This window comes from Mustela nigripes, chromosome 4 (assembly GCF_022355385.1).
Source record: "Mustela nigripes isolate SB6536 chromosome 4, MUSNIG.SB6536, whole genome shotgun sequence".
Taxonomy (NCBI): Eukaryota; Metazoa; Chordata; class Mammalia; order Carnivora; family Mustelidae; genus Mustela; species Mustela nigripes.
In genome coordinates, this window is record NC_081560.1 from 68,010,077 (window position 1) to 68,024,432 (window position 14,356).

A 14,356-nucleotide genomic window follows, 5' to 3' on the forward strand; every position below is an offset into this window, starting at 1 on the left:
TATGACTTTGTGGCTGCAAGATTAAAATCTAGTATACATTTTATGTTAGGGGCTATTTTGCTTCTTTTTCTTTAAAGAAATGTTAATTTCTCACTTCATATATGAAAATACTTGTGTATGTATCTTTATGATGATTCTATCCTATTTGCTATACTTTCTTGGGTTTTTTAATTGAGTTAATAGGTACTTCTCTAGTTTGTTGTTGTTGTTTTACTCTACTTACTATATTTATATCTTTGGTTTTACAGTTTAATTTTTTAAAATACAAAATTCATAATGAAATTCACAATTCATATTAAGCATTTTACAATCTTTGAGGTCAAAAGCTATTTTAAAAATACTAATTTCAGAAATGTCTTATTTCCAACAATGCAGCTTTGAGTTTCAATATAAAAAATTTAATCTTTCAAATATTTTTCAAGAGATTATGTAAAAGACAAAAAATAATCAAGTCAACCCACATAGCTTAAATCTCAAACCTGATTAGACAGGGACAGTGGCTCTTCTGGGAATTTTACAGTGAAATCATTTCATAAACAGGAGCAAGAAAACCAAACCAAACTGAGGAATAAGGCTCTCCTCCTTCTCTGAAGTTAATGTGAGATTTATGAGATATTGTGTGTTTACAAGAGTTAGGTTTCTGAACTTCAAACACGAAGATACCAGAAAGCTCACATGTAGAAATCGCCTAAAATTTGATTAAAAGCTAACTTGTACCTGCCGTTTGTGCTACTCCGTTGTGGAAAAAGGAAAATATCAAACCCTTATTTCTTTACCATTTAGTGCATTTTGATATCACATAGGCAAAATGTCAAAACCTAGTGAGCACTGATTTTTTTTCCCCATCTCCCGTTTACCATTTTTTTTTTTTAACTCCCCCAAAGTCCAGATTTCTCAAAAATGTGTTCCCTGGTCTGAAACCGTGTATGTCAAGTTTCAGCCCAGAGCAAATTTTTATGGCTCAGTAATAAATCGCTGAAACTCAAGGTTGGTAAGGGAAGTGCTGACACAGCCCTAACGACCATGCAGCCGTGGGAATGGCGCCACGATTATATCTGCTGGAGATTCTTGAAAAAGTTTGCAAAATACTGTCTTACTTTAAAAAAAAAAAAAAAAAAAAAGCCAGAGAGTTTGATGCCAACATAAACATGCTTTTAACCCATTACGTGCTAATTTGCAGAAAAGCCATTAATAGAGAAAAAGGCACACGGCGCAGCAGTCCAGGAAATGTACTTCCAACTTCTTTTTGACTTTTAACAGGACTTTAATCAATTCCATGAAGCCTGAGCAACAGTTGAAACGAGAGGGTGTTTTCTCTCTCTGAACTTAAGAAAGGGGTTGCACTGCTTTGCCAGAGAAGACAGTTTGGGGAATGGGGGGGTGAGGGGGGCAGGAGGGAATCTGTGCCAAGACACACAAAAGACACTGTGGCTCCTTATCACCCAGAAGGGCCTGAGGATATTTTGCAAAAGGAAAAATCTTTTCTCTATTTATTTTAATAAGTCCTGACTTATTTTATCTCTTGCTATACCTGTGTTAATGATATTCCATTTGCCAGTTTAAAAAAATGTTCTTAGAATTTTAGGCAAAATCTCTTCAATCAAATGCATTTAGAGTCCCTCAGAAAATGATAACTCTTGCACCTTCTGTGGATACTACGGTTAAAAAGGCTGCCTCTACTCCCTGCCCTTAGTTGTAGCCCAGAACTTGACGGGAATCAAAATCACTTAATGCCTGAGCCAGATAAAATGAGCATATATGGCCATTATGTACCCATTCTTATAAAAGTCCCCAGTGACAGCTATGTGTCGCATACTCTGCCAGAGCCACAGGCGTCTTTAGAATTTAGAATTTAAAAATTAGGGAGCTTCTAATCAGACTTGTGTTGACCTATACTTGGGACACGGAGCAGGGAATGTGGAAGAAGCTTTTCAATCTATGCATACCTCATTTGTCAGTAAAAATGATGATTTCAAAGTTCTTTTATCTCTGAGGGCCGAGAATCTCAAAAGGATACAAAATTAGATTTTTAGGGAATCGACACCTGTAGTATTTCTTGTCTTCCCTTGTCTTTTTTCTTTTTGCTTTCTTGTTTTTGAGACCCAGTGCTATGACGGGATGACACCATCATGGTGAAATATAGTCTTTGGAGTCAACTACAAATCCTGGATACATTCTGTCTTCTTAGATAAGTTTTTAAACCTCTCCCTTCCTGGTTCTTCACCTGGAAAGTAGGGATTAAAACAGTATCTTCTTCCAAAGGATGTTTGGAGGTGTAGATATTAATATTTCTAAGGGCCTTAGGAGAGAGCTGAGTACACAGGAAGCCCTTAATAAATGTTCATCATGGTGATCGCTGGAAGGTGGAGAGGTTCCTCTTCAACACAGGCAGAGACGTGGAAGAAAACTGATCACTGTTAAAGTTTCTGTGTAGCTCACATGAATACACTTCAGAATTTATGAACAAAAAAATTAGCTCAGCTTCTTCCCTTTACTGTTATCGTTGGGAATACACAATGCAGTGGACAAAGTCACATGACAAAGTAACAAAGTAACAATGGGTAACAACTATCTTATTCTCTCACCATTTAGTAATAATTTTACTGGAATTGTGAGTGCACTTGTTGCTGCATTTGTGGGTGACTTCTATTTTATTTACTTTCATTGGTCAAAAAAATAAATGACCCTTGCTTTGGGGATTACAGTTTATGGTGGTAAATAGAACGTACTGAACAACCATAGAAAACCTTCCGCAGAGGGAGTGTGTATTTAATATTTATTCACAAGGACAGCCTCTCATGTTACTAAATGATACTAATAGTAAAATGACAACTAATTTATCTCCCACACCATACCATACCTTCCTTCACCTCCTGTTTTTGGTCTTGGTTTTCCAGTTCTGAATCATGGCCAACTTTAGGCTCTACCATTTCCTCATCTTCCTCATCCTCTAGAAAAGAGAAAGAGAAAAATGCATTGTTTTGTTTCCTTCAAATCAAAGCGTTTGGGTGATGGTGGGAGGTAGGGGCAAAGGGTAAAGTTCCAATCATTTAGGGCAACTTCTAAGTAAATCAGTCCTCCATGAATGCCCAAGATATACGTCCATGAATATATGAATAAATTATCTCCCAAAGGGGCCTCTTTGAAAGTCCCCCCAAGCTGCTGAGAAAACCGCCTGAGTCGGCACCTGCCAACTGCCATCTCCAGGCCCTCACCACATGGGCTGTCTTGGAATTGCCTCTCTGACCTCTGAAGCTTCTTCAGAGATGACCCAGGAACAGATCTCAAAATGTTTCCACCTGGGGCACATTCTCCACAGGGAACACCTGCTGTACAGACGACTCATTTCCAATTTAATTCTCACCAAATTAATTTGTTTTTGACCTACAGGAAAGGGTTAAATACAGGCCTGACCCCAGGTCAAATGCCATTGGCAAGTAAACAACCAGGGGGAGCGCCCCAAAAGTCACTGCTGTTGGCCTGGGAGAAAGCAACCAACCCCGAATGGCATTTACACATTCAGAGCAGCTCATGCATTAATGTGAATTTAATGAGCACCAACAAATGGACCAGTCCGCTACCACTGCCAGATGTTACAGTGCCCTTCCTGCCCTATGCAAATGTGTGCTCATTGTGTCTGCTCTCAACCTGCCTTTCGTAGAGGCCCCTTTCACTGCAGAGCGCTTGAAACCATCAGTCACCATGTACACAATGTAGGTAGGGGAGAGTCAAGGTGTCACAAGAAAATCCAACATATAGAAATAAAATGCTATAAAAAATTAAAACTTGCTCTCGGAACTTTTAAGTATATTATCTTCTGCCCTGAGTATTATAGTCACTGGAGGCTATTGATTTCATTGGTTCAAATGGAATTTAAAAGAGATGAATTCACTGACTCCCTGCCCATACATTCATTCATATATTCATTCATCCATCAAATATTTACAGACTTTTTGTAAGTTCTCAAGTGCTGTAGATAGTCCCGTTTCTGTGATCATAAATCCTGAGATATACATCCACTCAAAATTTCAGCCCAAATAAATATGTGTTGCCTGAAAAGCAACTCCAAAAATCTGGCTACATTAAGTAAGTGATTTGGGAAAGAAAAGCAACTAAAAAACTTGGCGGCGTAGAGTATGGCACTGCAAATTAGATACTAAAATGTTTTTAATGTGTGTATTCATTGAAAAAAAGGTATTCTAAGTGCATGTGTATAGAATGTGGGACCAATCTCATTACTTTATAACCACACATAGTACACATCAGAAAGAATGTGAAACACTTTTAAGGAACATGGTCATTTATTATTTTACACATGCAATGAGGAGTTACACTTGAAATTTTGAAAAGGACACTGAGTTGCCCTGATTTTTAGACAAATAAACCTTTAAAGTTATAAACAGCACATATGGGTCCTTATCTATACACAAAGGTATTTACAGCTATCTACCCTTTAAAAACCTGCTTGGAAAGTCTCAAACAGTCTCCTGGCCATTATGTATCCTAATCCAACAACCTAACACAAAGCCTTAGAAGGCACTAGCTGAAGGCAAGTCTCCTCTTTTTGCTAAACCTTGGTTTGAGGGGCAATCTTCAAAAGGCCACTCATCTGCTAGAAAGTTGCTCTATTTCTGAAACTTCGAGAGACATTTCCTTAAATTAATGGATTTAGCAGCAATGCCCTGACACTTAAAAATGCAAGTAAATATAACAACTACACAGGTGATAGGGCCTGCCTTTATTATGGGTAGAACCTACCCCCCAGCCCCAAACATCTGTATGTTGAAGTCTTAATCCCTAGTATCTTGAAATAGGACCGGGTTTGGAAATAGGTTCATTGGAGATATATTTAATTAAGATGAGATCAGACTAGAGTAGGGCAGGCTCCTAAATCCAATATGGCTGGTATCCTCATAAAAAGGGGAAATTTAGACACAGCGTCACATACAGGGAGAATGTCATAGGAAGCTGAAAAAGATGGGCATGATGCTTCCAGCAGCTAAAGAGTGCCCAGGATTGCCGGCAAACCATCAGAAAGCAGGGAGCAAGCACAGAACAGCATCTTCCTCACAGCCCTCAGAAGGAACCAACCCTGCCAATGCCTTGCCCTTGGCATGCTGGCATCCAGGGCTGAGACATTAGGTTTCTCCTGCTTAAGCCACTCCAACGGTAGTACCTTGTTAGGGCAGCCCGAGCAAACTAATACAACCGGTAACTTGCCTTTCTTTCTAGGAGCCCAGGATCTGATGGAGGAGATACAGGAGCTATGCGATAATAACACCAGGGCAATCATGAATGCTTTACCTGTAAAGTCTAATTTGTTTATCAGAACTTGGTTTCATTGACCTCATTTTCTAGAGGATGATACAGAATAATCTGCCCCAAAGAAAGCTCCCAACCACATCAAACTTCAAGTTCAGTCTGGTTCTGCCTGTTTTCAAGTCTAGGAGTTTCGACCATCAGGCATACTAACTACTCCCTCACCCACAGCCTGACGTGAACTAGAAAGGCGGCCTTGGAGAAAGGCTCACAGTAGAAGCAGGAACGGTATGAAAGCCACAGTGTAAGGAAGGGTTTGCATAGGCTCTTCGTGGAGGACACGAAGCGGGGCTACATTACACATGGGGGCTCTTTACCTCCAACAGGCAAGCACACAGAAGGCTCAGCTGCGGAGAAGTTAGGTTTCACATCCTTGAGAGCTAGAGATGATGGATTGTTTTATTTATTAAGAATAAATGGCCGCTGCATCCAAACTCTATGCTCGTCTTCATTTCGGAATCCACTAGCCTGAGACCAGACCAGTGATATCTAACACAGAGCACTAATTCCTCCGGCTAGCCACATTCACAAGTCAGGTGGGGAGCAGCACCTCAAGGGAAGTAATTGATCTGGGATTGAGGCTGGAGTCTACCTCTTGCTAGACTCTTGATTTTACAGAAACTCACTGAGGCCCTGTTTCTTCATCTTCTGAATTGGGATAGTCATTCTTTCTTAAAACACAATGTTGTAAGAATAACAAAATAAAATAATTGATGGGAATTTGCTTTTTAAACCAAGAGAGTTGGGGATACCTATACACGGAAACCTTCAAAGAAATGTTGCATTAGTTGTAGGTCAACCAAATATTTATCAGGCACCTACTTATGTACTTATGTACCAGGTGCTGGGAATACAAGAGGGAATAAGAGAATCAAACCAAATCAAACAAAAAACCCCTGTGCTCATGCAGCTTCTATCTGAGGTAGGGGAGAAAAACCACAACAAATAAATAAAACACATATTGTATCAGATAAATATTATGGAGAAAGATAAAGCCAGAAAAGGGGATTGGGCATGCTGGTAAGGGGAGGAAGAGTTGAAGTTTAAATCAGAGTGACAAGGAAAGGCCACATTGAGGTGACATTTCAGCAAAACCTTCAAGGAGTTAAGGGTGAAGATCTTTTGGAAGACTGATAATAACAGATTCTTCCATCTCGTTTTGTGGATCCAAGGGGTATAATGGGTTAAGGTTTAAGTGAACTTATTATCTGTTCCACTGATGAAAGAATTGTCAAAAATAATTTTGCTTTTATCAGAGCGATGTTTGTACATTACCATCTTCTAGTTCTTAAATGAAGTCAGTTTCACTGCATGGCTTGAGTAAGTCAGCTCTATGTAGTATCAAGTTCTCACCTTTTGCAGATATAAGGGTCTTTATTTTAGACATTAAGTCCTGGAAGAGTCAAAATGACAGAAAATAGTCTATAAGGGGGCACCTGGGTGGCTCCTGATTTCGGCTCAGGTCATAACTTAGGATCAGGGGATTGCGCTCCACATTCAACATGGGCTCCATGCTCAATGGGGAGTCTGTCCGAGATTCTCTCTCTTGCTCTGCCTCTGCCCCTCTTCACACCCTCTCAATAAATAAAAAAATAAATAAAATCTTAAAAAAAAAAAAAGAAAAGAATCTAAAAGGGCTATACACAGGGCTAGGCTGGGGACAGAAATGTGTTATTTTACACATGAAGTATGCGGGGAAACCACAGGTTATCTAACTATTTAAATAGAAAATTCTTCCCCAGAGAATATGTTTTTGATGAATTAAAAAAAAAATCAAACACTTACTGTGTTTATAATATGGGCAATGTCCCACAATGAAATACTATGAATAACAGAGAAGCAATTTCTTTTAAAAAGGGAAAAAAGAATACCTGACCTTTTAAAGTGGTTACAAACCAGTTGTAGGCATTAATTTTTAGTGGCCACAGAATTCTTTGTCTATCAGCCTTTTAAAGACACAAAGTTTTAAGTGTTTCAGTAGATTTGTTCAGGAAATAAAACACAAGAGACTGGTTCGTTTCTCTGCATACTGATATGTTTGCCTTGCTCAGCAAAGAGAGTCTATTTTTCTTTAAGACTCTGGTTTCCTTTCTGGGGCAATTGGAATTACTTCTGTTGAAACCGTTTTCAAAACAGTTAAATAACTTTAAAGAAAAGGATTTATGTAGACCTGCTAGAGGCTACTGATATATGAGTTGTGCCACTCGTTCGTACCTGGTTACATTTCCTCTGAGATTGGAGGGGAAAAAATTTCCACCCATGTATGGTTTCCTGTAACAGGTCCACACGAGAAATTAAACTAGTGGCAGAAATTAATTACCTGTCAGTCTGCGGGGCTAATTTCAAACAATGGCATCTTTTAGACACTTTATTTTATTTAGCACCTGGCTTCCACCATCTACAGCGGCTGCATTCAGTCCTTCATAGTTGGGGAAATCTTTGGTAACCACTATCCTCCTCCTCACGATTTCTGAAAAGCCCAAGAACGAAGAGCTACGCGTCCAGCGGCTCTCGCACTTTGACACACTCAGCGCGAGGCCAGCCTCTGCGCGAGCTCCTGCAGCGCTGTGTGCTCCGCCACCCTGCGTTTCAGAATGAAGCCAAAGCTCCAGTCCTCCAGTCCTGCTCTGACGGCCTCACCGAGCCACGACTCTGGAAGGGAGCGTGGTGAACGTCTGTCACTCTCGGCAACACGACCTCAAACCCCCTTTCTGTCTGGGGGTGCTCCTCTTGTACTGTTCTGTTGGTGACATGCTGAACCCCCAGTTTCTTGTCCTGAAGCCCCAGGGGAGACACCTTCCTGGTCCCCATCTCCTAGCGACCGGAATCCAGGCAGGATCTCAGCAGTCAGAGTGGACGCTCCTAACTGGGACTTTGTCTCTAGAGCCAGGAGCCGAAGCCAAGGGAACAGTGAAGATTAATTTCTGGCAGCATGCCGGAGTAGCAGCAGTGTCCCAACATCCTGGCCAGGCTGTCCCAGAGGTCCACAATCTGTGTTCCCTTGGTCTCTGCTCCGTTTTAAGCCCATTCCTTCTGCCTCCTGTTGATCCTGTGAGCACCAGATTTCCTTCCAATAAATCTCACCAGAGGTGGTGTCAACACCAGATTTCCTTCCAATAAATCCCACTGGAGTTAGTGCCTGCTGCTTGCAACCAGAACCCTGAGCAACACAGGGCGGCCCTCTGTGAAGAGAAGGGCTTGTTTTTATAAGGTCAACGGGTTCTCACTTTCCTCAGCTCTCTTAGGGCCTGCAAAAACCCAGGCTAAGAGGGCCTCAGGGCCCAGCCCTTGCCCTTGCTGCCTAGTTCCTGGCCTTTCATAAGGGGGCTCGGGCCCCCTCCACATGTCACCTCATGGAAGACGAAGTCTGGCCAGGTGGAGGAAGGCTGGGGAGCAAAATGGGCTGTTTTGCTCCATCTTTCTCAAGTCCAAAGGACATCTTGCCCAAGGGAAAGATGCAAAGCAATACCATGTGACTTTGATTCGAGCAGTCAAAGGACTCTAAGATGCAAAATGACTTTATGTGCCACTTAGAAAAACAATGACTGCTAATTGAACTATAACACATCATCAGTTCGAATGTGAAAAACCATAAATGCTGGAATGGATAAAATAATGTGTGGCTTAGAATGGAAGAGAAAGTAGTTTCCAAAAGATAAAAGAGATGGCAAGGACACAGAATCAGATCTAAATCCGGCCTGTGACTGTGCTGCTGTCAGTAAACAGACCTGAAGAGAGGCAAAGGCACTTTTCTGTGTTTTGGTTTTTTTAGGTGTATTGCTTTCAACTTAAGGACAGATGCCCTAGCTACTTTTATATAATTCTATGTATACATATTTCTGATGATGACTATTTTAAAAACATATTTTAAATTTTTCAATAGAAAAGCAAAGGACAATAGGAACAAAGGAAAACAGAAAAATTAAGATTGATTCTCAACTTAAAAAAGCATTCCCACTAATGAGGACTTCTTTGCCGTTCTGCCCTTGCTCTCATCTCTTCTCATACTCAATGCCGCTCTGGAGACTACATCCACCCACACCTTCCATCATCACCCACAAATTGGTATGTCCAGACAACATATCCCTTCCGGTCTCCAGAGTCTATACTGTGCGTTCCAACACGAGCAGCCCACAGGTCCCTGACATGTTCCAAGCAGACCTCCTACCTTCTGTGTAGACCTGCTCCTTTGATTAGATTCTCCCTCCTGCTAAATGGTACCACCATTCACATGGGTTCCCAGCTGGACACCAGAATACAAACCACCTTCAATTTCTCTTTGGCATCAGGGCCTGTAAGAAGGAGACTCTAAGTCCTTTGAATTTTGCACTACCAGTCTTATTTTATATTTCTGGTAGTTCCATTTTGTTATTAAAAAAAAACACACACACACACCACATCTATGTGTCCTTTTTACACACACACACACACACACACACACCCTCTATAACACCCTAAATATGTTAGTATAAAATCCCATAACTCCTTCTTGTATTTTCCATCTCATCTTCTATTCTGGACAATGCACAATCACCCAGTGTCCTGGTAGGTTCACGCCTCAAAAACACTGCATGTAAATCTTTCATGTCTGTGTTGGTCTTCCTGTCAATATTCAGGAGGTAATTATCACTAGCCCATGCAGGCAATTCAGGAGTTTTAACACTTCCTCCCAACAAGATTTGTTGACTCTTTCACTGTTCCACCACTCTACCTCTAGGACACATCCCAGACCACCTGAAATTAAGTTTATGCACCTATCTCCACAAGCAGATGAAAAATCCCCAAAGACCTCTCTTGTTAGGATCATCAATGTCAAGTACTGAGATGAGCGACATCAAGACAGGTGCTTGACCTGGAAAGATAGTTATGAACCACATCATGGAGGACCCTATACGACAGAGCAAGTTTGGACTTCTTTCTGGAGATTAGTAGCCCCCTTTTAATCAACAAAAATCTCATTTAGTCCACATTATTTAAAATTTCAGAAGGAATTCAAGGCACTGGTAATGACAGATATGGCTTCTGCAACCTCACTTATCTCCTGCCCAGACAGCCCTTTAGGCACATTCTAATATATTCAAGAGATGGCCTGACTCTTGATGAAAATTATTGTTGCCAACCATCCCTACAGGAAAACCAGAGTTTTTTAAAATCACAAGAGAATAGGTCTGATTTTGTTTAAGAATACAGAGGTTGGAGGGTATTGGGGAAGCCTGGAATGAGGGAGACAGTAAGAAGGGAAACTAGAGATGGAGCCCAAGCAGCAGACGATGAGAACTTGTCCTAGGAGGGTTCGGCTGCCAGTGGGCACGAGGAATAGGACTGAATTTAAACATGTGTTTATACAGCAGACAGTGAGGGCTCTCGCACAGAGCTCACAAGTTACCCTAGCCTTGGACCAACTTTGTGTACAGTTAGCCGACTTTGCCAGGAGTCCAAAGAGAGCCACCCTCCCGATCTGTACCACGGCGGCCAAAATAAAGTATAACGCGCACCACCGAATGCTTACACAAACCGAGGTGAGCGCCTCTGTGCTTTAAAAATATGCAGGAAAGACATATTTTGTGGGATTTTCAGTAAGCACTTTGTTAAATATACTACATGCTAATATTTAAAAAGCCTTCACTTTCTGGTCTAGAAAAATCTGGCCAGAGTAAAGAAAACATACATTTCTCATCATACAGAGCGCTCCTGTTAGCACTGTAGGCCACATCAGTTCTCTCCTAAGGCTCTAACATGACAGTACTTGGAAAGCATACTTCCTGGTGGAATGGCACCCAAGGCATTGCAAATGGGAGGAAATGAAAGCAAATGTTCAAAACGGAGAGGAAGCCAGAGAATAGTACTTTTTAGCAGCTGTTTCTGCAACTGTGCTGATAGTGTAGAAGTGTGTAGATAGTGTAGAACTGTGTGTAGTAGTGTGTAGATAGTGTAGAACTGTGCAGAAACTGTGTTTCTGTAACTGTGCTATTAGATAACACGTATGCAGTAAATATGTGTGGAACCAAGCTGACGTGGGTTAGCCAGCTTGTATGGAAGGATGGAGACCAGGAAGAGAAAGATGCCCTTCTTGGAGATGCCCAGGTGGGAGCCCATGGGTAACTAGACCATCTGATGTTTGGTTATGGGAAGGCTTGATTGAGCCATATTTCCATAAATTTCCCTTGTTAGAAACCTTGACTAGCTCCGTCAGGCCTAAGTTGGCTCAGCATTTAAGGCCTATTCTCATCTCACACCAACTTAATTCTCCAATGTTGCTGAAAGCAGACTAGCACTTGACTCCACTGTGCATGAAATGGCACCCCCCGTCCTCCCCCTCTTTTGTCTTTTATATTTTTCCAGCCCCTGTCTCTTCAAGCTTCCCCAGGAAGTCATGGAGTCTTCCGCCACAGATGAGATGAGATGAGAGCAGCTGGATGGTGTAGAGAATGGTAACACAAATCAATTCACCTCTAATGGCAAACTGCAGCAGGACCTGAGAAAGAGAAAGATTTTGAAAGAGTAGGGCCAACCCTCCAATCAGTCCTCTGTTCCGCCTTCTTGGAAACACAACTGTCCATTGTGCAGCTCCAGAAAGCAGCCTTCCCGTTGGGTTCCACGTGAATATGGGACGAGGGGTTCCTGGAGTTGTATAGGGCACAGACTCTACCCTCAATAGCCTTATCTGTATAGATGTCTACACACACACACACACACACAAACACACACGCTCTGGGCATTAATTCAAAAACACTTGCAAATGTCATTCTTGGCTGCTTGGAAAGGGAGAAGCTCTAGTTTCCCTTTTTCAGATTTAAAACCCTTGTGCTGACTACTTTTCATTTTGGATAGCCTTATACTCTATTTGTCTCCTCTCCCATTTTTCCAAACATGCAATCTCTGCACTTCCTCCTGGTAGGAGCATTGTTTGTGACAGGAAAACGGGGCTCCTAGGGAGAGAGGTCATCATTTCTACTTTGAGCAGCAAAGGCCGATACGTCCCAGAGGAAGATAAAGCTAAAGCTCTCCAGGTACTAAAACAGTTATTGTGTTATGTTAAGTAGTAAAAACAGAGAAAAGTAAGTAAAAATCATTTAGAAACATTGTGTTGCCTATAAAGAAATTGTCCCTAAGGAGAAAGTGCTGTCTCCCATCTCTAAGAACTGGCAGCTCTGACTATTAATGTCAGAGCAGCTGTCACATCAATCACAGTGCATACAGGTCACCCACCGGTACGCATTCTCTAGCATTCCTTTTCTTCACGGGATCAAATCTCGTTACTTCCATCTCTTTGAATCTCTCACCTCCAGCCTTCCTCTTTGTCGAACCTTGCTACAAACACCACAGTCTGATGAGCACAGAAGTGTTTCTGTACATTTCCTAGCGAAAGCCTTGAGAGTTCTCATAACATGCAGAATCAAAGCTGGCTTCCTGGGCCACATCTTCCAGTCCTCTCGGGTCTGGCCTCACCATGTTCTTCTTGCCTGAATTTCCTCTACTGATACTGTATCTGCTACCCAAACTTCCACATTCTTTCCACCCTCTGGTTCATGTTTCTTCCTCATCTAGTCTCTCTCCTTTCCTTCCTTTTACAAAATATGAGTAACTAATTATGTGTCCGGCACTCTTCCAGGTGCTGGAGACACAGGCAGGGAACAAGACAGACAAAACTTCCTGCCTTCATGGAGCCTGCATTCTAGAAGAGGGAAGAGATAGTGGCCAAGATAAGCAATGAAAGTCCGTGGAATGTGGTAGGTTAGGGAGTTTCAAGAGCCAAGGAGAAAAGCAAGGCAGGAGAGAGAGAGTGGGTATCACGATTTTTACACAGGTAGCTCGAGAGGTCCGTACGGAGAGATGGCATTTGAAAAGGGGCCCCAGGGAAGTGAGGGACCAAGCCCTGTGGATAGGTGGGCAAGCATTTTCGGTAGAGGAAGCAAAAGCACAAGGGCAAGATTTTGGCTGGAATGCCTGAGGCCTCAGATACCTTCACATCTTCCTCACCTGTAAGATGCAGATTTACTTCAAGGTCTGACTCAAATGTTCCCCAGGTCATCAAATCTCTCCTGTTCTCCCTTACTAGAAGGGATTTCTTCCCCCTTTGAGCCTTTCAAAGCCCTTCAGTTGGGTATCTTACTACTTTCTCCTCATCCAAAGAACTAGTATATTTAAGATGGTGGCTTTTCTCATTCTCCACTTTATCTACTATGTATTTAAGTAGGGCATCCCTGTGCTTTTATGTATTTACTTCTCTACCCAAGACTCTACATCTTTACATTTCTTGGGAGAAGGACACAGTAATTATTCATATTTATTTACCCCAGTATGGTTGTTAGGTATTTTTTTTTTTTTTTTTTTTACTGTTTTAAAGTGAATAATCTCATTTCTTTAGTTCTAAAGAGTACATTTTCCCAGTGGTTTCTGGTTGTTTTAGCTGGATCCCAAATCTCCTCAATTCAATCTCAAATTGTAAGGTTCCTTTCCTTGATCACTAGGTCTTGTCATCACTGACAGACTCTGAGTATTTATTGAAAAGGTTGTGGTCCTTTGTCACTAGATATTTACTTGACACCTAATATATGCTTGGATCTCTTCTAAGCATCATGGAAAAACAACAGCTATCAATTTCTCAGATCATAGATGTCAAGCTTTGTGGTAAATGTCTTATGGCAATTAACCTATTTAATCCTCATAATAACTCACCGACACAGACACAGTGAGTTCTCTCTACACATGAGGAAACTGGGCTTAAAACGGGAAGACGATCTGACTCGGGTCATGGAGCTAGAGGAAGCAAGAGCCAGGATTCAAACCCACGTTCTCCCAACTCCCAAACTCTCTCAGTTTCCTGCTAAATCCTACCAAACTGTATGAAGGAAGAAAAAGGAACGGTAATGGACATTTGTGGCTTTGACCACCCAGAATCCACCTCTTGGACTAACAGTCCCTCTATTCTTTGGTCTCCCTATCCCTCCTCACTCCCAGCTAAATAAATCCTACTTAAGATTCAGGGGATAACTTTGTATCTGGGACAATGGCCAATGAGACTTAATCTCAGTAT

At 41.7% G+C, this 14,356-nt stretch overlaps 1 protein-coding gene across 4 annotated transcripts in view; it reads right to left on the reverse strand.

Moving 5' to 3' along the window:
• The window catches only part of DYNC1I1 (dynein cytoplasmic 1 intermediate chain 1), a 298,287-nt gene that overhangs the window by 116,582 nt on the left and 167,349 nt on the right, over positions 1-14,356 (reverse strand). For all 4 annotated transcript variants that reach the window (XM_059396815.1, XM_059396813.1, XM_059396816.1 and 1 more), the window contains one exon: positions 2,861-2,950. In XM_059396815.1, the coding sequence (XP_059252798.1) occupies positions 2,861-2,950 (90 nt within the window). The remainder of the gene's footprint in view (positions 1-2,860; positions 2,951-14,356) is intronic.